The sequence below is a fragment of the Trachemys scripta genome, chromosome 16, assembly GCF_013100865.1.
Source record: "Trachemys scripta elegans isolate TJP31775 chromosome 16, CAS_Tse_1.0, whole genome shotgun sequence".
Taxonomy (NCBI): domain Eukaryota; kingdom Metazoa; phylum Chordata; order Testudines; family Emydidae; genus Trachemys; species Trachemys scripta.
The window spans coordinates 12,008,468-12,036,148 of record NC_048313.1 but is presented as its reverse complement, the minus strand read 5'-3'; the positions used below and the strand labels follow the sequence as shown (position 1 = coordinate 12,036,148).

The 27,681-nt window shown below is 43.4% G+C and overlaps 1 protein-coding gene across 2 annotated transcripts in view; it reads right to left on the bottom strand.

The window, feature by feature from the left end:
• Positions 1 to 27,681, bottom strand: part of SCN8A (sodium voltage-gated channel alpha subunit 8) — a 115,591-nt gene that overhangs the window by 41,402 nt on the left and 46,508 nt on the right. For both annotated transcript variants that reach the window (XM_034792118.1, XM_034792119.1), the window contains exons 6-11: positions 25,206 to 25,297; positions 10,968 to 11,189; positions 4,425 to 4,488; positions 2,939 to 3,080; positions 1,938 to 2,144; positions 836 to 1,123 (exon numbers count right to left, since the gene is read on the bottom strand). In XM_034792118.1, the coding sequence (XP_034648009.1) occupies positions 836 to 1,123; positions 1,938 to 2,144; positions 2,939 to 3,080; positions 4,425 to 4,488; positions 10,968 to 11,189; positions 25,206 to 25,297 (1,015 nt within the window). The remainder of the gene's footprint in view (positions 1 to 835; positions 1,124 to 1,937; positions 2,145 to 2,938; positions 3,081 to 4,424; positions 4,489 to 10,967; positions 11,190 to 25,205; positions 25,298 to 27,681) is intronic.

Below are 27,681 nucleotides of genomic sequence, written 5' to 3'. Positions count from 1 at the left end.
TGTTACTTATCACCTCATTATCTTCTAGGTGTTTGCAAACTGATTGCTTAATTATTTGCTCCATTATCTTTCCGAGTACAAAAGTTAAGCTGACTGGTCTGTAATTCCCCGGGTTGTCCTGATTTCCTTTTTATAGATGGGCACTAGATTTGCCCTTTTCCAGTCTCCCGTCTTCCATAACTTTTCAAAGATAATTGCTAATGATGGGGTCTTGACCCTGATCCAGGCCGATAGGTGCTGTGGTAATACAGATACAAATCACAATCACAGCTAGATCCTTGGGAGCAGGCTCCACAGAGACCAAGGAACGAACAGGCCATGGAGACTGCACTCCCCTAAAAGGGGCTGCTGAAACCAAGGTTGAACCATATTCGGATGGCAGAGTAGGAGCGAGCATCCCCAGCTGATGCCTTTGTGCTGGGCTCTAGGGGAGGACTTCACTCCCTTTGGCCCTCAATCCAGCACATTTAATATACAAAGAAAATTTTAGGAAAAGTGATAGAACCAAAGCACGTTAGGTGCTTTTGAAAAATTTACCCAAGTGATCTAGGAGCCTTAGTTCCATTTTCAAAAGCGACCTGGCACTTATGCGCATAAGTCTAATTGAAAGTCACCTGTGTAACTGCCCTGACTTCGGAGTTACTAGGCTCACAGGGACTCAGGACTTGCTGTGTGAGCAAGTACTACAGGATTGGGCCCCTAAACTGCCTCCTGATCCAGCATCAAATAAAAGGAACGGAACGATTCCCTTGGGTTGCAAAGGGCACCGGCTGAGGCCCCAAAACAGGAAATTATGACAGAAAATGTGACTCTTAATAATGGGAAGAAATGTTACCTGGTTCATGATGGAAAATTTCCTTCCCAGCCTGTTGTCTGGCAGCCTAAAAGTCTTTCTCCTCATTCCATCCTCCGATTCAGACTTGAACACCTTTTCGTTGTCACCCTTCTCCTCTCCTTCCAACAGCTCCTTCTGCTTCCGTTTCTTCCTCCTGTTCCGCCGCTCCTTGTCACTCTTAGAACTGAGTTTGGAAATCTCAGAAGAGCTCCGAGACCCTCTCCCCCTGCCATCATCCTCCACAGCATCTTCTGAGACTGTCCCTGCCGAAGTGGCCATGGCAGCAGCCTGAGGGGAAAGGGACAAAATTAATTTGATGCTTATTTAGTGGACAGGGAACGGGAGTGGGTAAGACAGAAAAATGACAGACATCTCTCACAGGCAGAGGCAGTGGAGTGGAATGATTACAGCATGGGGGCTGAGCCAGGAATCCTCATCTCCCTTTCCTGCTCTGGGAAGTTGTGTGGTCTAATGCTTAGTGCACAGGATCAGGACACCAGACTCCTAAATTCTGCTTCCTCCTCAAAATGGGGATTTTGTGCAAACGGTTAGAGCACAGGACTGGGATCCAGAACTTGTGGGTTCTGCTGCAGACTCCCCTTGGTTCAAGTAACTTCACCTCTTTGTCCCTCAGTTAGTCCTCTCTCTGATGGGTAGAAATAATACGTATCTGCCTTGCATGGGTATAGCAAGGCTTAGCTAGAGCCGAGAGCTGTTCTGTCATTCTCTGGTGAAAGATGCTTTAACCAGTGCAATGCAAATAATAGAACAAAGCTGTGGTTTTTTAAGAACTTCACGGTTACCACTGTGCTATACACCTGGACTGTCACAGAGGTAGCAGAGACAGAACCCAGGTCTTCTTGCTACAAAAACGCAGTCCCCTGCCAGTTTAGCTATAGGAGAAACTCCATAAAAAATGTTAGCAATATGTTGGGCATAGGAACACAGGATGAGCAATTCTAATTCCATCCAACACAGTGCAGTGAGGCCCAGACACATCACCCAGTTATTACTATGTTTTCATAATTATATGACTCTGTTTTGTAATTAATGGTCCAGAAAAAAAATAACCTAAAAAAAAAGTATTAATCAAAACTGTAACCTGTGCGTCTTCCTGCTGCCTTTTCAGCTGTTCCAACATGGCCTTGAATTCTGCTTCCTTTTGCTCCGCTTCCTCCAGTGTGGCCTGGTTCTGCTCTTCATAAGCCATGGCTACCACAGCCAAGATCAGATTGACCAGATAGAATGACCCCACAAAGATAACCAGGACAAAGAATATCATGTAAGTTTTTCCTGCTGCTCGCAAAGTCTGAAAAAGAGACAGCAATTTCCCTATCACTTTGATTCAGAAGAGACTGTCTACAATACAGATCTGAGCAGCCAATCACAGTTCTCCTGGTGGATGGTTCTAAAGAAAAATACATCGGTATCATACATACAAAGTGTTATCTAATTTCTTAGCAGGATCCATTCCAAAGAATTAGGATACACAGCACACCCAACAGCCTTGGGCCCCAAGCAGTGAAATGACTCTTCTCCTCCCTTTAAGAACAAGCCTGATGCTGTGTCAGGCAGGAATAAAGGTTGTAAATCTGACCAAAGGATGGAAGTTTTAAGGGATTCAGAAATACAGTATGAAACTCAATGCCAAGCACAGAGATTCTTTTGAAACAATGCTGGTTCAGCATGATGCCAACCTGCTAGAGAAGTCTGAATTGTTCTTAGACAACATGGATACACTTTGCCCTTCAAAGCACCTGGATGCCCGGTGTTATGCTACAAGAGTATCAGCAAAGCTGAGGTGCGCAGCATATGCACAACATACAGTATGACAATTTTGCAGCATTCACCACAGAATCTTAGTTAGAAGATTTAGCAAAACAGAACAGCCTCCAGGCTGAAAACAGTCAAGAATGCTACATGCGCTCTCCCTGGTGCCATTCTCCCCCACCTTAAAAGCACAACTCCTCCAAAGTCACACAGGCATACACTTGTGGGTGGCTCCCTCAGACCCTTAAAAAACTCCCCATCCTCCCACATATGTGTATGAAATTACAGGCAACAAAACATTGGAAGCAAAAGAGAAGCAATGCATCTACTTACTAACTGATACAAGTTTTCCCAAAAATCCTGAGTCATAAGGCGAAATAAGGCTAGGAAAGCCCAGCTGAAAGTGTCAAAGCTTGTGTAGCCATAGTTTGGATTCCTTCCTGCTTTCATACATGTGTAACCCTCTGGACATTGGCTGCAGAAAAGATGAAAATAGTTTCAGGGTATCAATATTGTAAGAGCCATAAGGACAGATTAACAGGAGGCTTGTTGCCAAAGGCTGTGATGACTTTCACAGCAGCAAGGTGCAACATTTTATATATGCTTTATTTTCATGTGGACAAAATGGTTGGCAAAAAACAGGGCAGTTGACAACCCTGGAGACAGAAGTCCTTATCCACAGAATGCAGCAGTACAAGGTTATTCATATTGCCTGACTAAACCTGAGCTGGATGGGCTAGCTACAGGGATAAGAGCCTACAGTACTACAGTCTTCAGACCCACTGGTGACCTGAACAAAAGCCCTCTTGAGCCAATGGGCATTTTTCCATGTTCTTCAGTGGGCTTTGGATCTGCCCTCAATCCTTGGCCTTGCTGCAAGCCAGCCAGTGCCAACTGTGGTGATGGCAGGTGATGTAACATGGACCTACCATTGGTATCTAGATTGAGAACCACCAACTTATTGACCAACAAATGGCCATCAGAAAGTAAGAACAGTTACTACTGACCAAGGCTGGATTGGAACCAGGAATCTAGAAGTGAAAAGCTCTAGATCTCATTCCCAGCCATCCTAAGCCTTTCAGGCCTCCTGAATAATCTAAGTGACTTGAGGTTGAAATTCAGAGACCCCATAAATTCATTTTCTTGTTCTCTTGCTTTTATACCAATCAAGTTTTCTATTGTGACCTAAATTAACCATCAACTTTTGACTAAACAGAATTCATTTACAAATGCTATTGGAAATACCATTATCTGTATTTACTGCATGCATTCCATAGCTTTTAAATGTGTTACACTTCAGGTAATTAAATGTGAACGCTAAAATTTAGGGACGGGGTTTTCAAAGCTCTATGGGCAGCTGGGCACCCAGGACTGGATTTCAAGTGTCCAAGGGCCAGATTTTTAGAAGTAGTTAGGCGCCCAAAGCCCTAAATGATTTAGGAGGACAATTATCATTGAAAAGTAATGAGAACAGTGCTTCTAACTTCTCAAATCTCCTTTGGAAATCCCATCCTAGTACGGCTATGATCCATTTGCTAGTGAACTGGGAGAACGTAGCCTGCAACATTCCATACACATCAGTTGCTTAATTTTGAAGTGGTGCAAAATGAACCACAAATAATGAATTTGTCTTTTTAAAACAGAAGTTATATTCAGGCATCATTCATGTAGAGTAGAGAGACAGATACTAATGGGGGGCATTCAATGAAAGAAGATCAGGCTACATGGAACCACCTCTAAGCCTTTGTCACCACTAAGCTCTATGAAAGCCATTGGGGATGAAAGACATTCTTTACTTTTAATGAATCCCAACACTTACCCTGCATCTGAGCTGTTACCACAGAGTAAAGGATCAAGGGCCCCAGGGATTGTGTAAAAGTTTGCTGGAAAAAAAAATGTTAAAAAACATATGTATGCACACTGCACACTTAACGGACTCAGCATATTACAAAACTATAGAAGTCTTAACAGAGCAGTCATCTAGGTTCTTCCTGGAAGTTAATACAGCTGTATGAGTGTAAATACAAATGAATCGCTGGCACACTGGAGCAAGTTAATTCAAGAGTGGGAAGGCAAGGGAGAAGCTGCAAAGAGCTGGATCCTGATTCCCCACTACCTTGCACTTTGTGTTGTCACTTACACCTGTGTAAACCCTACTCGCATAGTAGCATGTTTACCTGCTTTGCACAAGTACAAAAGGAGATACAAGGCAGCAAAAAATCTGGTGCCTAGTCACTTCAAGTGGAAATATGGTGAGTAAGAACCAAGTGAAACCAAACAGAAGAACTCAGGAGTCAAGTCAATGCTTTCATCTGCAGAGCTGACAGCATTCACAGACATTTCCTAGCTGTTCCCTTTCACAATCTTTACAGCTTGTTTTTATTCTGGGACAAGGTTTTGCTCTTGTTAAATGTTTAGGGAATAGGCTGTTCTTTGAACTAGTACCTGTATCTAAGAACATAAGAACGGCCGTACCGGGTCAGACCAAAGGTCCATCTAGTCCAGTATCCTGTCTACCGACAGTGGCTAATGCCAGGTGCCCCGGAGGGAGTGGACCAACAGGCAATGATCAAGTGATCTCTCTCCTGCCATCCATCTCCATCCTCTGACAAATAGAGGCTAGGGACACCATTCCTTATCCATTCTGACTAATCGCGATTAATGGACTTAACCACCATGAATTTATCCAGTTCTCTTTTAAATGCTGTTATAGTCCTAGCCTTCACAACCTCCTCAGGTAAGGAGTTCCACAAGTTGACTGTGCGCTGCGTGAAGAAGAACTTCCTTGTATTTGTTTTAAACCTGATGCCTATTAATTTCATTTGGTGACCCCTAGTTCTTGTATTATGGGAATAAGTAAATAACTTTTCCTTATCCACTTTCTCCACATCACTCATGATTTTATATACCTCTATCATATCCCCCCTTAGTCTCCTCTTTTCCAAGCTGAAGAGTACTAGCCTCTTTAATCTCTCCTCATATGGGACCCGTTCCAAACCCCTAATCATTTTAGTTGCCCTTTTCTGAACCTTTTCTAGTGCCAGTATATCTTTTTTCAGATGAGGAGACCACATCTGTACACAGTATTCAATATGTGGGCATACCATCGATTTATATAAAGGCAATAATATATTCTCAGTCTTATACTCTATCCCCTTTTTAATGATCCCTAACATCCCGTTTGCTTTTTTGACCGCCTCTGCACACTGCACGGACATCTTCAGAGAACTATCCACCATGACTCCAAGATCTTTTTCCTGACTTGTTGTAGCTAAATTAGCCCCCATCATATTGTATGTATAGTTGGGGTTATTTTTTCAAATGTGCATTACTTTACATTTATCCACATTAAATTTCATTTGCCATTTTGTTGCCCAATCACTTAGTTTTGTGAGATCTTTTTGAAGTTCATCACATTCTGCTTTGGTCTTAACTATCTTGAGCAGTTTAGTATCATCTGCAAAACTTTGCCACCTCACTGTTTACCCCTTTCTCCAGATCATATATAAATAATTGAATAGGATTGGTCTGAGGACTGACCCTTGGGGAACACCACTAGTTACCCCTCTCCATTTCTGAGAATTTACCATTAATTCCTACCCTTTGTTCCCAGTTTTTTAACCAGTTCTCAATCCATGAAAGGACCTTCCCTTTTATCCCATGACAACTTACTTTACTTAAGAGCCTTTGGTGAGGGACCTTGTCAAAGGCTTTCTGGAAATCTTAGTACACTATGTCCACTGGATCCCCCTTGTCCACATGTTTGCTGACCCCTTCAAAGAATTCTAATAGATTAGTAAGACATGATTTCCCTTTACAGAAACCGTGTTGACTATTTTTATTGCATAAAACAATTTATGTTTTTCTATGTGTCTGACAATTTTATTCTTAACTATTGTTTTGACTAATTTGCCCGGTACCGACGTTAGACTTACTGGTCTGTAATTGCTGGGATCACCTCTAGAGCCCTTTTTAAATATTGGCGTTACATTGGCTAACTTCCAGTCATCGGGTACAGAAGCCGATCTAAAGGACAGGTTACAAACCTTAGTTAATAGTTCTGCAACTTCACATTTGAGTTCTTTCAGAACTCTTGGGTGAATGCCATCTGGTCCCGGTGACTTGTTAATGTTAAGTTTATCAATTCATTCCAAAACCTCCTCTAGTGACACTTCAATCTGTGATTTATCACCTACAAAAGCCGGCTCAGGTTTGGGAATCTCCCTAACATCCTCAGCCGTGAAGATTGAAGCAAAGAATCCATTTAGTTTCTCCACAATGACTTTATCGTCTTTAAGTGCTCCTTTTGTATCTCGATCATCAAGGGGCCCCACTGGTTGTTTAGCAGGCTTCCTGCTTCTGATATACTTAAAAAACATTTTGTTATTACCTTTGGAGTTTTTGGCTAGCAGTTCTTCAAACTCCTCTTTGGCTTTTCTTATTACATTCTTGCACTTAATTTGGCAGTGTTTATGCTCCTTTCTATTTGCCTCACTAGAATCTGACTTCCACTTTTTAAAGGAAGTCTTTTTATCTCTCACTTCTTTTTACACATGGTTGTTAAGCCACGGTGGCTCTTTTTTAGTTCTTTTACTGTGTTTCTTAATTTGGGGTATACATTGAAGTTGGGCCTCTATTATGGTGTCTTTAAAAAGCACCCATGCAGCTTGCAGGGATTTCACTTAGTCACTGTACCTTTTAACTTCTGTTTAACTAACCCCCTCATTTTTGCATAGTTCCCCCTTTTGAAATTAAATGCCACAGTGTTGGGCTGTTGAGATGTTCTTCCCACCACAGGGATGTTGAATGCTATTATATTATGGTCACTATTTCCAAGCGGTCCTGTTATAGTTACCTCTTGGACCAGCTCCGGCGCTCCACTCAGGACTAAATCTAGAGTTGCCTCTCCCCTTGTGGGTTCCTGTACCAGCTGCTCCATGAAGCAGTCATTTAAAGTATCGAGAAATTTTATCTCTGCATTTCATCCTGAACAGGGCCGGCTCTGGCTTTTTTGCTGCCTCAGGCAAAAAAGCCTCCGGCTGCCCCTCCTCCCCCCAGCGCGGCAGGGGACGGTGGCCAGAGCGCCGCGGGGAGGGCAGCGAGCCCCAGCCGGGGCTCTGCTCTCCCTGGCGGCCGGACCCAGAGCACCGTGCCGCCCCCCTCCAGGTGCCGCCCCAAGCACAAGCTTGGTGGGCTGGTGCCTGGAGCCGGCCCTGGTCCTGAAGCGAAATGTTCCCAGTCAATATGGGGATAATTGAAATCCCCCACCATTATTGGGTTCTTAATTTTGATAGCCTCTCTAATTTCCCTTAGCATTTCATCATCACTATCACTTTCCTGGTCAGGTGGTCTATAATAGATCCCTAATGTTATATTCTTATTAGAGCATGAAATTTCTATCCATAGAGATTCTATGGAACATGTGGATTCACTTAAGATTTTTACTTCATTTGATTCTACATTTTCTTTCACATATAGTGCCACTCCCCCTTCCCCCCGCACGACCTGTTCTGTCCTTCCGATATATTTTGTACCCCGGAATGATTGTGTCCCACTGATTGCTCTCAGTCCACCAGGTTTCTTTGATGCCTATTATATCAATATGCTCCTTTATCACAAGGCACTCTAGTTCACCCATCTTATTATTTAGACTTCTAGCATTTGTGTACAAGCACTTTAAAAACTTGTCATTGTTTACCTGTCTGCCCTTTTCTCATGTGTTAGATTCTTTTTTATGTGAATGTTTCTCGTCTGATCTGGCCCCTACTTTATCCTCCTCCATCCTCTGCTCCTGACTATAACCTGGAGATTCTCTATCATTAGACTCTCCCCTAAGAGAAGTCTCTGTCCGATCCACATGCTCCTCTGCAGCAGTCGGCTTTTCCCCATCTCCTAGTTTAAAAACTGTTCTACAACCTTTTTAATGTTTAGTGCCAGCAGTCTGGTTCCACTCTGGTTTAGGTGGAGCCCATCTCTCCTGTATAGGCTCCCCCATCCCAAAAGTTTCCCCAGTTCCTAATGAAAGTAAACCCCTCCTCTCTACACCATCGTCTCATCCACGCATTGAGACTCTGAAGCTCTGCCTGCCTACCTGGCCCTGCACGTGGAACTGGGAGCATTTCTGAGAATGCCACCATAGAGGTCCTGGATTTCAGTCTCTTCCCTAGCAGCCTAAATTTGGCCTCCAGGACATCTCTCCTACCCTTCCCTATGTCATTGGTACCTACATGTACCACGACCATCTACATGGCATTTGGGCACAAACACGAGTATTTAGGATTCATTATCCCCCATTGTTACAAAAGTCAACCAGTCAGGATGAAGAACTGATATCAGGTAATAAAGGTAGCCCGTTGCACACCATGAATAGAGAATAATCAAATGCCTCATAGGCTGCAATTAATTTGCATGAACTGTTAGAATGACTGCAAATAAATAAGTAGGAAAGGAAAGGAAAACAGGCCTAGTTTTCCAACTGAACTATAGTTACAAATGGTCCAACATGCTCTGTAGGTCTCTTTGCACATATCTTTTCCAAATGCATGGGCTTTTTCTAAATCAATGCTGACTGACACACAAAGATAAGGCTCTAAGAGACAAGAAGCCAGGATGCAAGAATGGCAGTTGGAAGAGAATGCTGGACATAGATACAATGGGAAAATGGGGGTCAGGTCAAGGCTTAATACAAAGAAAGCATGTACAGTTCAGTGAAGGATAGAGAGAAGCTTATTGTGGCCCACGCCCTGATGACACGAGCCTCCCTGCTATAGAACCAGGATTTAAGAATCAAATACATGAGCCACTTTCTCACTCCCTAAAGCCCTCTCTCTGGAGTTGTATGCAATCTTGGCTGACCACTCATTAATAACACTTGATAAGACACAGCCAGAGAGAGGGAATCCCTGAGGCAAGGAAGTAGCTTTCACAAACTCTACATTTAAAACTAAACAGACTGGGCTGTAAAAAGCTTTGTTTGTGAGCTTGGAGGAACAGAACTCACTCTGGGTTGGACATACAGGTTGCAAACCTGGGCCGAGTATCAAGTGAGCCCTGAACCATGGGCTACAGTGTAGGGTTTGTCCTTGAAACCAGGTGATGATGTGATAATTGGGGCCTAGTAGGCCTACTCCACTTGTAAGCCTAACTGTGGGAAAGGAGATAAAAGTTTATAAGGTGTGACAATCTATAACGAGAAATACTGATGGGGAAAAGTGCAAAAGGTAGAGACAGACTGAATTAGTCTAAACAAAAAGGCCAACTGATATAATTCAAGGACTGTGTTAAGATCATGACCATAAACAAGAAAAGTGAGGGACTGGAAATCAATGAACCAAAGGTGGATTGTCAGAAATTAGACCTAATCTGTGGACAAAATAATGAGAGGACGGGTTATTCTTCTCATCATTCCCTTTCTGGGTCCTCAAAAGACAAGACTTTTGCAGGGCCAGGAGGCAAAAGGGAACACAACTGCTGACTAAAAGAAGTGAGCTTCACCATCATGCCTGCCACCCACAACATTTCCTGGGACCCCCCAGCTTCACTGGGGCACCACTGGGTCTTTGTCATCCTGATCCTCAAAGATGTACTGACATTTAAGGACGTGTTTGCCATGGTACTAAGCAGACTGAGGTCTCTGTATTCCAATAAAACTACTTCACATTGGACTGTGGCAGGGTCACGTTAACACCTTTAAATCTTTGGAACTATTTATTCCATTGAAATTAATACAAAGTAAAACTTGGTGATTTCAACTAATTTTTTCTCTGGCGTTTTTGGTTCCACTTTTTCTGGAAAAGAATCAGCACTATGGAACACTAACACAACCATCCTCTGATGTTGTTAAAACATGGTTGGTGCTCACAGCACACTCCAGGGTCAAGGACAACACACTCTCCAGTGCCATCTACACTCAAGGCAGAATTGTGTTTTAGCTACTTTGTGGAGGTGGAAAAGACCACCATTTGGGGGGTTTTGAATCTCAAAGCAAAAGTCACATTGATCTAAACAAAAAAAATTATGTTGAGCACAGATCTACAGAGCTTTGCAAAGGCCTCTCCAGATCTGCAACCTTATAACAGGGACAGGTTTATACTGGCCAGTCCAGTAGACAATGGTTATTTTAGGAACAGCACTCACCATGCTGAAATGGACAAAGCCATGATTTTCCAAAGTGAATCTGGACACCCAATTTAAGACACCTTAAAGAGACCCAATTTCCAAGAAGTGCTTAAAAACCAGGGCCTTTAAGATGCCTGATGCTGGGCACCCAAAGTCTCAAGTAATTTTGAAAATCTTGGCCAACAATATTTCGTCATGTAAAAAGAAAACAGACTTTAGAGAGCATTGCTGAAGAAATACCTACAGACATTGTTGGTGTATTCTTGCCAGTCAAACCCCCTGGTGCCATTCTCTAGGAAGCTCTCATTGAGGTTAATTGGCCATATTACACACTTGTTCCTCAAATTGCCCATAAACAGCTGCAGGCCGATTAAAGCAAAGACACTGAGGCAAAACACTGTCAAAATCATTACATCTGACAGTTTCTTCACAGACTGAATTAGGGCACCCACAATGGTCTTCAAGCCTGCAGAGAGAAAATAGGGCTAGAAATCACTTTCATATAATCATCACACAGACAATACATTGCACATTACATCTATAACACAGAGGCAAAAGGTCATTGCTTAAGGACAGCCAGGTCCATGGGAAATCAAAGCTGCACTGGAACAGTGGATCTATTCAGGTTTTCCCCTACCGTACATAGATTACAGCAAAGTATAATGGGTGGGGGGAGGGAAGCTGAGCCAAATGAATCCTGGGTGTAATTCCACTGACTTCAGTGAAGGACCAGGAATAAATGTGTCCCAGTGACTTAAGACAAATTAAAATATTAAAAGGTCACCATTCAAAATCTGTTTTCTAGCGACAGCGTATATTTAGGAGCCTCTGAGATGAACGTTAGGGCTTGTCTGCACACAGACGTTACATCGAGTTAAATTGGTGCAAAATCTAATTTAGTTAAACTGATGCAAACCCCTATGTGGGCAGTGTTATTTGGGTTTAAACCTGGTTCATATGGTGCAAGCTACACAGATATAACCCAGGTTTAAAAGGATATCAGATTGTCAACATGCACAGTTGCATTTGTTTAAAGTGGTTTAAAAACCACACCTTTAGTTAAACCTGTGCAACGTTCCATTTTAGACTGGCCTTTACTCTTTCAATCTGGCATAAGAGGATTCCACGGAAAAGTGTTAGGATTTTCTCCAGTATAAACTGCCTCTTTGGGACTCTATAAACTTGCGGCCAAAGCTGCACAGACAGTTAAGAACATAGGAACGGCCATACTGGGTCAGACCGAAGGTCCATCTAGCTAGCCCAGTATACGGTCTTCCAACAGTGGCTAATGCCAGGTGCCCCAGTGATCCATCCAGTCACCCCTTCCCAACTTCTGGCAAACAGAGGCTAAGGACACCATCCCTGTCCATCCTGGCTAATAGCCATTGATGGACCTATCCTCCATGAATTTATCTAGTTCTTTTTTTAACCCTGTATAGTCTTGGCCTTCACAACATCATCTGGCAAGGAGTTACACAGGTTGATTGTGCGCTGTGTGAAAAAATACTTCCTTTTTTGTTTGTTTTAAACCTGCTGCCTATTAATTTCATTTGGTGACCCCTAGTTTTTGGGTTAGGAGAAAGAGTAAATGCCACTTCCTTATTTACTTTCTCCACATTAGTCATGATTTTATAGACCTCTATCATATATCTCCCCTTAGTCATCTCTTTTCAAAGCTGAAAAGTCCTAGTCTTATTTATCTCTCCTCATATGGCTGCCATTCTATAGCCCTAATAGTTTTTGATGCTCTTTTCTGAACCTTTTCCAATTCCAATATATATCTTTTTTGAGATGGGGCAGCAACATCTGCATGCAGTATTCAAGATGTGGGCGTACCATGGATTTATATAGAGGCAACATGATATTTTCTGTCTTATTATCTATCCCTTTCTTAATGATTCCCAACATTCTGTTCACTTTTTTGACTGCTGCTGCACATTGAGTGGATGGTTTCAGAGAACTATCCACAATGACTCCACAATCTCTTTCTTGAGTGGTAACAGCTCATTTAGACCCCATCATTTTATATGTATAGTTGGGATTATTTTTTCCAATGTGCATTACTTTGCATTTATCAGCATTGAATTTCATCTGCCATTTTGTTGCCCAGTCACCCAGTTTTGTGAGATACTTTTGTAGCTCTTTGCAGTCTGCTTTGGACTTAGCTATCTTGAGTAGTTTTGTATCATCTGCAAATTTTCCCACCTCACTGTTTAACCCCTTTTTCTAGATCAATTATTAATATGTTGAATAGGACTGGTCCCAGTACTGACCCCTGGGGACACCACTATTTACATCTCTCCATTTTGAAAACTGACCATTTATTCCTACCCTGTGTTTCCTATTAACCAGTTACCAATCCATGAGAGGACCTTCCCTCTTACCCCACGACTGCTTACTTTGCTTAAGAGCCTTTGGTGAGGGACCTTGTCAAAGGCTTTCTGAAAATCTAAGTCACTACATCCACTGGATCCCCCTTTTCCATGTGCTTGTTGACCAGGGCCGGCTCCAGGCACCAGCTTGGCAAGCAGGTGCTTGGGGCGGCCACTCCGGAGAGGGGCGGCACGTCCAGCTATTCGGCGTCAATTCGGAGGATGGTCCCTCACTCCCGCTCTGAGCGAAGGACCTCCCGCCGAATTGCCGCTGCAGATTGCGATCGCGGCTTTTTTTTGGCTGCTTGGGGCGGCCAAAACCCTGGAGCCGGCCCTGTTGTTGACCCCCTCAAAGAATTCTAATAGATTGGTGAGGCATAATTTCCCTTTACAAAAAACATGGTGACTTTTACTCAACAAATTACATTAATCTATGTGTCTGACAATTTTGTTCTTTACTATATAGTTTGCCCAGTACTGAAATCAGGCTTACCAGCCTGTAATTGCCAGGATCACCTCTGGAGCCCTTTTTAAAAACTGGCGTCACGTTAGCTATCCTCCAGTCATTTGGTACAAAAGCTTATTTAAATGATAGGTTATACAGACTACAGTTAGTAGTTCTGCAATTTCACGTTTGAGTTCCTTCAGAACACTTGGGTGAATACCATCTGGTCCTGGTGATTTATTACTGTTTAGTTTATCAATTTCCAAAACCTCCTCTAGTGACACTTCAAACTGGGACAGTTCTTCAGATCTGTCACCTAAACAGGATGGCTTAAGAGTGGGAATCTCCCTCACATCCTCAGCCGTGAATTTAATTTAATTTCTCTGCAATGGCCTTATTGTCCATGAGTGGTCCTTTGATCATTCAGTGGCCCCACTGGTTGTTTAGCAGGCTTCCTGCTTCTGACGTACTGAACATTTTTTTTTGCTATTACTTTTTAAGTCTTTGGCTAGTTGTTCTTCAGATTCAGTTGATGTATGTGGTTTAATATTAAAGACAGTACACGTCTTAGGCAAGAAATAAAAGTTCTAAAAAGGGATCTTCCAAGCTCAGTCTGATCTGCACAGGTACCATCATTCAACTCAATGAACAATTTGCATGAGCAAGGAATGCAGGAGAACACCTTCAAGTCGGACCTATATGAAAGGTGTGCAGAACACAGTCAAAAGTCAACAGGAATTTGGAATGCAGAAGAAAAACAAGGGTAGACTCTTAAAAACAAACAACTCTAATGTCCAGCGGGATTGTCCTACATTTATAGCATAAAGGGAATAAAAGCAGACAAGAGCTTTGCTGCACATGGATTTCAGACAGAATTTCTAAGGGTGGTCATAAGCGACTCTGAAAATAATCCTGGGATGTTCCCTCCCATGGCAACTCCCAACTCACCCCTGCTCCATTTACAAAGGCCAAAACAGTTTCCCCCCCAAAACTGCCAGGCCCCACAAACTCAAGCAGTGCTTCAGTAAATTAAAATAAAAGCCACCTCCATCCTGCTTACTTACCGACTAAGAAAGAGAAGCAACATTTTCACCATGACAAAAACAGTTAGATGAGCTCAAGGTAAAATCCTTCTCCTCTCCCTGGAGCTCTAAGCCCCATGTCCATGAGAGACAGCAGAAAACATCAAATGTTTCTGCCAGTATTAGATCTCAGTTTCAGCTAGAAATTCTTGCTTAGCCCTCCACCTCCTTATTCACATTATAAACACTACTGATAACTTTTAAAAGCATCCATGAATGCTAAGTTACTCCCTTTGTCTGTTCTGCCTCACTTCTTCTCCATAGGCAAATCAGACCCTTTCACACCTTGCAAAATTCTACTCACGCAGCAACTAATTTTTGGTGTTTGACAAGCAAATAAAATATTGTTAGTTTCTCATCATCATCTGGTAAGAGTTGGTCAAGCAGGTTGCGTATGCAGGCTGGTAAGTTTTCCCATAAGAATTCAGCAAGGATCCCCCTACACCCTTTCCAGAAAAAGCAAGGAGATGTGTCACAAATATTTGCCATACCAGATCATGCCACAGAGGGATTTAGTCCTGTGTCCCATCATTAGCAGTGGCCTTGACTGCATAGTATTCCATAGGAAAGTTATCTAGGCCCCTAGTGCTAATGGACACTCCTGAACCATCTCCTAACTTCATCCTCCAAAATATTTTTCCAGATCAGAAATGTAGTTTACCTTTCTCCACTCTCTGCCCAGAGAATTGGATCATATGCAACTTCTGAAAAGAAATCCCTACCCTTTTAGAGATCTGGTAAGAGAGACTCCTATGAGACTGGCATCCTTCCTTTTAACATTGCCACAACGATAACTTACCCCTTTAAATCATACGCAAAAAGAGGCATTTAATGAGTCATTAAATGTTGTGCTTTATGAATCTCTTACTCCCTTAATTTACTGCTAGCTGTGAGCACTTTTGATACACTTTATTATTCCCAGACCATGCATGGATTTCCATCCCTTGCCTCCCAAACCTCACCACATCCATCAGTGCTTCTTCCATACAATTGTAATTGATATTAACTTCCCCCTCATCACTGCTTTAGCTACCTCCCAAGAGGGCTTTAGGTTTAAAAACTCCAGAAAATGTTAGCCTAGTTAAGCCCAAGCATTCATCCCAGGCCTGAAATGCTTCCTCAGACAACCACCAGCCTTCTATAACAACCTCTCGGGCAAGAAGCCATTTAAGGTCGTCTATAGGCACTAATTCTGAAGGAGAGTGAGAGCGTGCAACAATCCCAGCAGTAGATATTTCAGCTAGGATTGGATCAGACCCAAAGCTCTGGCTCAGATCACCACACCAGCCTTCAGTTGTCAGCTATCAGACCCTCCTAGGTTACTAGCAGCTTCATCCAAAGCCCATGGAAGCCAATTAAAAAATTCCCATTGATTCTAATGGACTTTGCATCAGGGCCCAGATCAGAAGTCTTTGCACCCAGTCACTGCTCTCTGCCTAGAGATTACATGCAAGTATTTATATATTTCCATGCATTCTTTGTTTCGACAGAATTAGCTGGTTGCTTCTGATCCATCTTTATTGTATGATCTATGTGTTGCAGAATGCTCAGACCTAGAATACATGGCAAAATTAGTCTTTGGTGTGATGGTTCTTGAGACCACATTGTCATTCTGGAGTAATTCATTTCCACAATGAGATCAGAAGGAGCTGAAGTTTGTCTGCATCTTCAACCAAGTGGTCAACACCGTAAATGGCAGGAGTGACCAAGCACGGGGTTAAGGTCGCAGTCTCCCCTAAATGCCTAGTTTCAAATCCCATTCCTAGTATGACGACTGCGTTGACTGGGTGAAATCCTTATGGCCTGTGTTATGCATGATGTCAGACTAGATTATCATAATGGCCCCTTCATGGCCTTAAAATCTGAATAAATTGAACTAATTTTTAGAGCAATACAATACAGACTTCTGGACCTGCCCCAAAATTCAGCAACAGCAAAAACTTGTGAAGCAAGATTAGATGGGGAGATTTTTATTTTTAAATTTCTGGGCAAAGTGAAGCCAGTTTGTAATGCAACCTCACTGGAGCTCACAGTAATTGGATGGGAGACTTCAATAGAAAATCAGATTGTGATGGGAAGTGTTGATGATTCGGTGGGAGTTCTTCCCATCTGCATCACTACTTAACTGATGACTGGGGCTGGTGCTACTGAAGGTGCTGCCTTTTGGATGCAGTGTAAAATTGAGGCCTCCCGCCACTTTTGGTTGCTAAAGATCGCATGGCATTTTTATCCTCCAATGGTTGCTTGACAGCCCTCTTCGGTGAAACAGGATTGGTGAGTTTCATTGGTGGGCATCACAACTGGTATCCTTGCTGGATGTCTCAGCAGGGAGCCCAAAGATTACATGAGCTGTGAAGAATCGGTCCTGCAGGACAGGGATTATGCACATTGGTCCAAAACCTCATGGGGAAACTAGCACTGATCAGGCTGATCCTGTTCTGTGGACACAGTGCTTCAGTTGCCAGGGCCAACTTGTTCCAGTCACCAGCTGGAAATTCACATGAAAAATGTAAGCATTAAAACCTCTCGGTCCAGAAATGCTTGTTCATCGCCTCTAGCAGGAAAAAGCCTCAAACGCAGCTTGCTCCTCTGAGCTCCTGCTCCCTCTAAGCAACGACGATGTTTCCACCTCAACTTATAATCAACTTGCCTCAAATGTTTTCACACCATTAAACTCCAAGTGGGTTGGAGCTGAGTCATGCGATCCTCTCCTTCCTGCAGGACTTTTTTAGATTTACATGGCCCTTCTGCAGATCTCAGTGTTAAATAATGCAACAAAGCTGAAAGATTTATGAAGCCATGTACGTTTGTGTCCACATACAGGGAGACCAAGATGCAGTTGTTTCTGTGCACGGTACATTCCTGAGCAAAAAACGCTCTAGAGGGAAAATTTTCCAGTGACAAAAATGTTTCTTTGGCAATCTACAGTTTGTATCCATTTGTCTTCCTTTAGGATGTGCTGTGAGGACAATCTGCCCAATGGCCAGACTCTAAGATACAGTAGTTTACTGTATCTCAGAATTATGGACCAGTTATTGTGTGTGTTACTAATAGTGGCATCTAGAGGCCCCAGCTGAGAGTGGAGCCCCATTGGGTAGGTGCTGTGTCTACGCAAAGTAAGAGGCAACCCCTGCCTTGGAGAGTTAATCTAAATGACAATCTAAATGGACAAGACAAATGAAGACTGAAGATGCTCATCTAGGAAATGAGGCACAAAGAGATTAAACAACTTGCCTAGGGTTACACAAGGAATCTGTGGCAGAGTGGGGAACTGAACGCAGATCTCCTGAATCGCAGCCCAGTGTCTTAACCGCAAACTTGCCCTTCCTGATCAACTGGCTGGAATCAGTGAGAGCTCTCAGCACCGTCCATCACCCCACATCTGTAACTTGCAACTACACTTGGAGCTACACTCCAGATGCAACTATGTTTTTGTGACCAATTCATCACACTCATTTGACTCAGTTGCAACAAGCCTGGCTGAGCTGTGTCCACACAGCAGCCCTTTTCACCATTTTGTGCATCTCCACCATTCATGCCACCTGCTGTAACCATGGTTGATGTCACAGCATACCGGAAAAATCTGAACAGTTATCCCATAGCGTCTCAGTAGGCGAAGCCCATAAAACAGTAACAGTAGTACAACAGGGCAATCAATTCTGAGGTGTCTTGCACCACATAGAGCTAGGAGCCAGAATGGCCAACCTGCTTACCCAGACAACTTTATGGCATCCTGATTATATTGCAGAAAAAACTGCAGGATGAGAATCAGATGTTAAGAAGATTGGAGGGGGAACTCTCACCACACCCTTATCATAGATAATATTTGTCAAAAAATTTTTTTACTTTTTATCAAAAAGCAAACAAAAAAAACGAGATTTTTTTTGTTTTGGCCATAAAAATTTGTTAGCTGAAAACTGGAAAAACTTTGTTTTTTCAGCAACCCCCTCAAAAAAAGTTTGATGAATTAAAAAAAAAAATCATCAACATTTTTCATAGAGGGGACACCAAATAAACCCACCAAAACACTTTCCTGACCAGTTGCACTGGCTACAAACTTAGAAGTTTTGTACTGGGATGTTTTTATCTTGATCCAGAACTGAACCTGAATTTTTGTAACAACATGAAGTTTACAAGAGAAAATCATGTAAATTATGCATTTTCATGAATTATCAGCTCCACTGACACGTAACATCCTCTCAAAGCCTTTTTACTATTTCAGTTATATAAGTGCCAGCATGTGACATGACAATGGCGTCTTATCCATGTTTGCAAAGCTCACTTTCTTTGATGTCTTTCTAAAAAGTGAGTTCACAAACAGGGAAACTGGGGAGGAAAACAAATGGTAAAAACATTGTCCAAAACACATTTGAACCATCCATAATTTATCACACATGAAACAAAAATGTGAAGCGAGTTGAATTACATAATCAGGAACCAAGAATAAACTGGGATATTACATCATGCAATATAACTGCAAGGCTCAGCAGAGCAGATTTAATTTCTGATTTTCAAGCTTTGTGACATTCAAAAGGGTTTCTCCTTAGATTGAGCCTTGCAATTATCAGATAAATTTTAAAGTTTAGCTCTACTTTGCACCTTGCCACAGTTCATGCCATGCCTAAGACCGTGAATGGACCATGCAACTAAAGAACAGTCTGAATCAGTGGTAATTCATCTGTAGAGAAATGCTAAAATGAAGGCATTTCATTAGCAAGGCTGTGTTATTTAGTACACACCAGTTATCTATCTGAATTAAGCACTTTAAGTAACTAAACAAAAATCTAGGCTTGAATATAAATATCAGACCAAAAATGCAAAAGAGAGGAGCCAGTGATCTTTTGGGAACCTGTGCCGGATTCTCATTTATTCTAAGGCCTCTTTACACTGTTCCATCAGTATAAAAGCCTCTTACCCACGCTACGCACCCCTTACATTGCCAGGCTGACGTAAAGTGGCCTTAGGATAGCAGGCACATTAAATTGTAAACTAAAACAAATAAGGGAAGTTCCAGGTAGGAATACTTTTTTTTTTTTAAACTCAGAGCTTTTAATCAGTGCCAAAGTTCTTGTCAATTTTGAAGTAGCTTTATTGCTACTCATTTTTCCAGACAACTGGAAATTTTTACACCCTATTCCCTTCAGCCCTCTAAGCTGTTGTTTGCTAATCTTCAGTGCCTCTAGGGTCCCATTCTCTATTGTCCTGACAGCATGCAGTCATCACACCTGCTGTGCACTAGTATAAAAAACTGCATGAGGTGCCATGGAGAATTAGGCTCTTAAAAACATTAATAATTGTATCACTGAAAGATTTGGTCACCTGGGGGCTTGGAATATCATTCTGATTCCTCACTGTTGCTTTGCTTTACCAATTCATAGCTAAAAGAAATGGCCCTGTTCAGATACCAATGGGTTGCAAATGTCTTGGAAACTAAGTTTTCAAGGTGAGGCGGGCTTAGTTTCCATTTGCGATGGACTCAACATGTCTTTCTTCACACAATTTGTCAAGTTAGATAATGTGACCCTTGTTGTATACAACAGGATGCAGAGCAAGTTCCATGCTTAATTCAACAACTATTAAAAGTTGCCTGTGAGATGTTCAGCTGTCTGCCTTCCCAGCCTAAAGCAGAACCACTGATTGAGACACACTATCGATCTGTCGATACTAGGGATATTTTCAAACTGGTTAGAATAGTACTGGTTTTAGGTGACCTGACCCATTTTTACTGAGCTGCTTTCAAGACTACTCCATTTCATTAAAAAAGGGACCTGCCTTCCTTAAGTCAGCTCTGCCCTATGGCTCACACTGTTTTAAAATTGGTTCCGCTAAACTGGTTTTTAAATTTCCCCACTATATAGGCCCCAGGAGACAACTACTTTACTCTTTCAGAATTTGAGAGATGCAGCTTCCACTGTCACTTGCCCCTCAGTCTGTGTGTGCACATGTACCTGCATGTCAGCCCTGCAGAAGAGTCCTTTGTCTAGTCGCAGGACAATATATGCACACCATGCAAGGCATCTAGCCTGCATGTCTGGAGAAATCACCTCTAGATGTGAAGGATTAAGCTCACTCCCCTGGGACTATTTGGTCTTTGGCCTCTTTGCTGAGGTTTCCAATGCCTGGGGCCACTTTGCACCTGCTGTGTCATTTGCATGTATGATGCGCACTCTTCCCCAGCAGGAAGTGCACTAACACCAACGTACTCATTTAGCCTAGGTCACCAAACCATCTTATGATTAGGGTGACCAGATGTCCCATTTTTAAAGGGACAGTCCCCTTTTTTGGGACTTTTTCTTATATAGGCACCTATTACACCCCACCCCCTGTCCCGTTTTTTCACAGTTGCTCTCTGGTAACCCTACTTATGATAGTCATATTTGGGAACTACTGCTAGCATAGACTTAGGGTGACCAGACAGCAAGTGTGAAAAATCAGGATAGAGGGTGAGGGGTAATAGGAGCATAGATAAGGAAAGGTCCCAAGTATTAGCACTTTTCCTATAAAAATCAGGACATCTGGTCACCCTACATAGACTAGAACTGAGCTGGTGAAGTAGAGGTGAATGTCTCTATATCCTATTACTGATCCACTAAGCCATGCAAACTCTCCACCCTACATGAAATTTTATCCAGCAGCGAGTCTCCAGTCCTGCATATTTTTCATCTAAACACCCACTGCTCATTTGAAGAGGCCAATTCTAATTATTTACAAAAGGTGTATTTAACATCTGTCATAATGATAAAATGATCTTCTCTTTAGGTGACATTAGAATTCCCATCCCACTGCATGCACTGAAGAAACAAGAGAAAACATTTAGATTTTAACATATTCAAATATATTACCTTGAGAAAAGTACACTTCTACCCTGTGTGTATAGTAAGCCATCAAGTAATACACTAGCTCTCTGCCCCACAACTAGTGCTTCCAAGCTTACCCTAATGACAACCAACCAGTAGGTTAATTACCTAAATTCACAATTCTTGCTAGTGATGGGACCAGAAGGCAGGGGGTTTGTTTTGCAAAGCCTCTACTGGGCCCAAGCACTGTACAATCAGGGGAGATTCTTATCTAGGTTCTAATTTAAGTCAGTGACCAACAGGGCCGGCTCTAGGATTTTTGCCACCCCAAGCAAAAAAAATTTTGGCTGCCCCCAGTCCCAGCCCTGGGCTCCTCGCCGCACCCCCCTGCCTCCCCGGCCCTGGGCTCTCCCCTCCCCCCACACACACACCCTGCCGCCCCAGCTCTGGGTTGCCCCTACCCCCCCAACATTGCCCCCCCCAGCACTGGGCTCACCTCCCCTCCCCCACCTGCACCCTCCTTCCGCCACAGCCCTGGGACACTGGTAACTTGCTCCCACGGCAGGTCATTCATCAGGAATTTTAGATGTGCACAGAACACAGACAGGATTGGTTCCCATAGGGTTACAGAACTACAGTAAAGTGGAACAATTTTCAGCTTGTGTGACTGGAGGATATCTGGATGCATATTATAAGACTGTCCTACATAAATGAGGAAAAGTTGAGGTGCCTTTATTATTCTTTTGTTCCACTCTTTCTTTCTATGTGGAATTTGCCAATGCACTATCACTGTCTTCCTTTTAAACAAACAAACAAAAAGGCAATGGCTGTTGAAAATAGCAATTCCAGTCCTAATAACCACTGGGAAGCATTTCTTGCTCAATTTTATCCTACTTTTTCTACAGCAAGTTACAGTGGATCAGTATATTTGATTTGGGAGAAATGAAGTAACAGCCGCCCAAACTGAGCTTGAGCACTCCTGAATTTTGAGGTGTTCAAATCTGGAAGGCAGGTGCTGGGAGGGGGAAGGGGGCTGTGGCTCCGCAGGGGAGCACGGCAGCATGTATGCAGCAGCGTGTCTGGCGCTGCACGAAGCCAGACACACTGGTCTGAGTGGCACGGTAAGGGGGCTGGGAGGTTGTAGAAGGGGTAGGCGGTTCTGGGGAGGCAGTCAAGGGACAGGAAGCGGGGGGGTTGGATGGGGTGGAGGTTCGGGGGGGCAGCCAGGGGCAGGGAGAAGGGGGGGTTACATGGGTCAGGGGTTTGGAGGGGCAGTCAGGGGACAGGCAGCAGTTGGATAGGCATGGGAGTCCCAGGGGTTTGTCAGGGGACAGGTAGGAGGTGGGGTCCTAGGGGGGGTCTCAGGAGGGGGCAGTTGGGGTCAAGGACCAGTAGGGCTTAGATAGGGGTTAGGGTCCTGGGGGGCAGGGGTCCCGGGAGGGGGTGATCAGGGGACAGGGGGGTTGGAGTCTCTGTGGGGAGCAGTCGGAGGGAGTGGATGGGGGCAGGGTGGGGCTACCCTCCCTCCCCATGGAGTGTCCTATTTTTTTGAATGTTAAAACATGGAATCCCTATTCCCAGCGCAGCTCTCCATTCATAGCAGGCTGCAGCATGAGGTCTCAGCTTCCTCAATCCCTCCCCCTCTTTCCTGTTGGTGGTGGCCAAGGGCATGCTGGGAAATGTAGTTCTTTCCCTGCTCCAGGGCTGGCTCTATAGGTAGGGAGCTAACCAAGGAACTACAGCTCCCAGGGCCCCCTGTTGGTTCTCAGCTCCCAGGCTGGATCCCTGCCGCCCCTGCAAATGGGCCGCCCCAAGCACGTGCCTTGCTGGTGCCTAGAGCCGCCCTGGTGAGCAAAGCTCGGCCCATTTCCAATTCCAGCCTGAGAATTCACTGCCTTCAGTACTGTAACAAGGCAGCACAGCCCTGACACTTCCTGCAAACTGGCTATTCTGAACTTAATGGGGGTGGGATCGAGATCCTCCCTGCTCCAAATGCACACAGGAGCTAGAGAGCAACGTCTGGTAGCAGTTAGGAGCATGGGGCTTAGGATATGCAGCTGAACAGTTCCACATCTTTTCCTACGAAGTCAATGGCATGTTTACACACACTAACTAGGCAGTTGATTACTCGGTTTCACGCTGCTAGACTGATGAATGTGAAGCACATCCTAAAGCAGTTTCAGCATACTTTCTCTTTAACCGAGGCAGTTTAAGAACTGCAGTGCACTGACAGCATCACAACTGCTCTCCAAGCAGTGCATCATGATCAGCAATAATCAGATAGTTCTTCCTCCTGAGGTGTGTATCTTAAGCTGTGCTGCCAACCATCCGACAAGGCTAAGTCAGAGCATTCTAATTAAGGAGCAATTCTCTATCATTCAGTGCAAGAAAAGCAGGTGGTATTTAAGAGCATCATGCAGCAGGTAAGGTTTATAAATATGGTAGGCTTGGCAGTCTGGAGGGAGGGAAAAGGCATCTGCTTCCGAGAACACTAGTTTGTTTTTTTTGCAAACATACATGCAATAGCACACTGAGAAAATAGCAGGATGTTGCTGGACATTGTTTACTTAACAAGTAAAGATGGCACTATCGCTCATTCCAGAGCAGAGCTACGTTTTGGAGAGCTGGAGAAAGAGGTAGGCTGGGCTTGACATCACTAAAAACACACAACCTGAGGTAACAATTTTACATCACTTCTCCCCCAAACCCTGGAATAGACCAACTCATGCTCCAAGGCAATCTGTATTTTCAGTGCACTTAAAGCCTTCAGAAATATTCCCTCAGTACATTGTCAGAAAAAATAATATAAAAAACACTCCGCACTTTCCATCCCCAAAGCACTATACAAACTATCAACTTGCTAAACCTAATATCCGGGAGGCAAGTAAGCAAATCTCACTCCCATTTGCCAGAACAGAAGACAAAACAAAGGAGGTTTAAGATCAAAACTCTCCCAAGTGGCTTCTGATTTTGGATGCCCAACTTCAGATGTGCTGAGCGCCCAAAACTCTAACAAGAAGTCCCTAGGAGATGTAGTTGCTCAGCACCCCTGAAAATCAGGCTCTACTTCCAGTCTAACGTTGGGTGTCCAAAAATTCACACACTCAAAAATAGAGGCCACACATATGAGCAGCATGGTGAGCAAAACCCAAGAACTTCCAGTGCCTCATCACATGCTTCGCCCACTAAGCCAGGAAGCCACAGTGAAGGAAGCTCCATTACTTGGCACTTTAAAAACCAGACTGGACAACGTGCTAGACGTAGTATTGCCGAAGGCTTCCCTGCATTGGCTGCAGGGCGTAGTGGATGGGCTAGGTGATCCAATAGGCCTAATTTTTATGATTGTATAAAAGCTAAAGCACTGTATGCCCTGAAACAGTAGGGATCATAACCCCCCTAGAATGACAGGTTCTTTATTAAAAAAAAAAACCCATTAGTGTAACTCCAAAAGTTCCTGAAGTGAACTGGATGACTCCTGGAGCAAGGCACTACTCAGCCTGAGTAAGAGTGGCAGTAGCTGGTCCCTTATTTGTTTTGAATTATACACCTCAGGGTTTTCACAGAGGCTAGATATTGATAGACTTGCACCTAAGAGGATGATATACAATTATCAGTATTCATCCAATGGTCTTGCATTATTTTTTTAAATCACTGTCGATTCATACAGACTGCAAAGCCCATCAAAAATGTCCCAGTGCCATTTTTGAAAGGTAAGTGGTGGGAGAAGTAGGGAGGAAAGAGAGAGACATACACAGGATAAGCATTAATGCTTAAAAGATTTCTCACCTGGAATAACAGAGATAGTTTTCAAAGCTCGGAGAACTCTGAAAGTTCTCAATGCTGAGACATTCCCAAGGTCCACAAACTCTGTGACATATCTGTAATGAGGGAGGTCACACACAAAAAACACAATGACAAAACACACACCAAAAAAACAACTACAGACAAAGCAAAACATCACTCACAGGGGCCTGTACCCAACAGCTAACACCAACCGGAGGCCGCCTTACCTGGAATTACAGAAATAGTTTTCAAAGCTCTCAGAACCCTGAAAGTGCGCAGAGCTGAAACATTGCCTAGGTTTACAAACTCTGTTATATACCTGCAGAATTAAACCAGAGTTAATGGCACCATTGGGGTCACCTTCCTTTTAATATAATCGTTTGTAGGAAACAGGCTGTAATTTAAAATGCTTTAGAACTGGCATTGAGAGAGACAGAGAAAGATACAAAGCCAAAACCGGTTTAAAAATGCCTCAAGAACATAGGCCAATTAGCCCAGATGCATGTTTTGTTCTTTGAGCTTTCCCCAATTTGGAGTCTAATGTTTTAATACTGTACAGACCTGTGAAAAGCAATTTTAAAAAGTTACTTGGCAAAAGAAACCAGGTATGTTTGGAGAGACTGTTTCCTCAATTTAATGGGGCGTGTTGTCAATCAGAGCTATTTCACTTTCCTCCGTTTTTAATCGTCATCAACATTTGCAGTTATGCAGCATCTAAGTGCCTCACAGACAATCATTCAGTAAACTTCGCCACCTTTCTGTGAGGCACAGTTAAGTATAATCACCATTTTACAGATGGCCAGACTTGGGGCACAGAGAGGTTAAATGAATCAGTATCAAAGCCAGGAATAGAAACCAAGAGTCTTGGCTTCCAGGACCCCTATTGTAACCACTAAACAAACTGCCTCTGAAAATAATTCTGCTGTTTTGGGAAAGTCTGGCATTTCGTAGCTTTCCAGGCACTACAGGTCAAACTCACTGGTGTGCAGAAGAACTAGCTAGACATCACCTAAGCCTCATGAGTAGGATTTAAATGATCTATAAGCCTTGGTGAATTTGGGACAAATCCTCCTGATATGACAGCAGTACAACCCCACTGATTGTAAGGTGATTATATGGTTATAACGTGAGTGAGCCCACAATGCTTGGTACTGATGCTTTTGAGAGCCTGACAGTCTTTTCAATGTTGACATTGCCTTGCTTATTAACTTACCATCCAGCTGCACAACAAATGATATTGGATGAGATTTTCAAAAGGAGTTAGAGGAGTTAGGTTCCCAATTTACAATAAATGGCACCTAACTCCTTTAGGAGCCTATGAAAATCTCAGGCGTTGACTAGTTGAATTTAAGGCCTCATTTGCATTTCTTGAACAATGCATCTTTTAGTCAACAATACATAGAAAGGACAACTAGTGAAAGTGCTGGCACCCAAAAAAACCAATGCCCCACGCCCCTGCACTCGGCCAACGTTGGGGCCTAATATTTCAGAAAAGCAGAGCACCCACAACTCCAGCGAAATGCAAGTCCCCTGGACCTTTGAAAATCAGACCCCCACGCCTTCATCAATTATCTCTCCGATTTCAGTAGCCAGTGTTGGCCCTGGACAGGTGTAAAATGTGTCAAAGCAAATATGGAAGGAAAAAAATTATTCCTCTCCTCAGGCGTTGGTCAGATTGTCAATGACATATTTCCACTGACGATAGCTGGGGTTGTAAGAGTGCGTTAGAACAGGCCAAGAGGTGAAACACATTTTTATAAGATACAGCGTGCCAAATGTTTATAATTCATCTCTAATTAGGAAAATGAATTTAGTGGTCTACCTGCTGTAAGACACCTGGGCACTTCACTGCTTATTAGACTTGGAAGATAAGTTGATTCAGCAAAAGGGAAAGAATGAGCTAGACAAAATAAAATACTGTATGGTAAACTTCCCTTTTTGGGATTCTGAATTTTTAGCCGCAAAAGGTTAATATCTATCTATTAACCCACAAGTATCCAAAATGCTGCCCAAGAAATCCCAACATGCAAACCAAAGCCATGGAGGGAGTCAGTGATTGAGCAAGGATTTAGAAATTCCTAATTCCCATCCCCTTGCTCAGCTCACCAGCACATGCCAACTCTCTGGCATAGGGGTAAAGCTAGAATGCTGGGCACTAATTACAAAGCCCTACCTCATCATAGGTAAGTGGCCCCCAAACTATGGGGTGTGCCCCCTCAGGGGCGTGCAGAGGAAGGGAGCGTTACCCAGCTTTGCTCTGCCCCTAGCCGCAGCTCCACTCCACTCCACCCCAGCTCTGCCCTCATTTCTTCTCCACCCTCAGGCCAACTCCACTCCTAGTCCCAGTTCCTCCCCCATCCCCAGTTCTGCCCCCAGCTCTGCTGAGGAAGCCTCGGCTGTGCAGAAATGGAGTGCAGGCACGAACAGATTCCATTACTGGGGGGGGGGGGTGTGCAACAGGAAAAGTCTGGGCACCGCT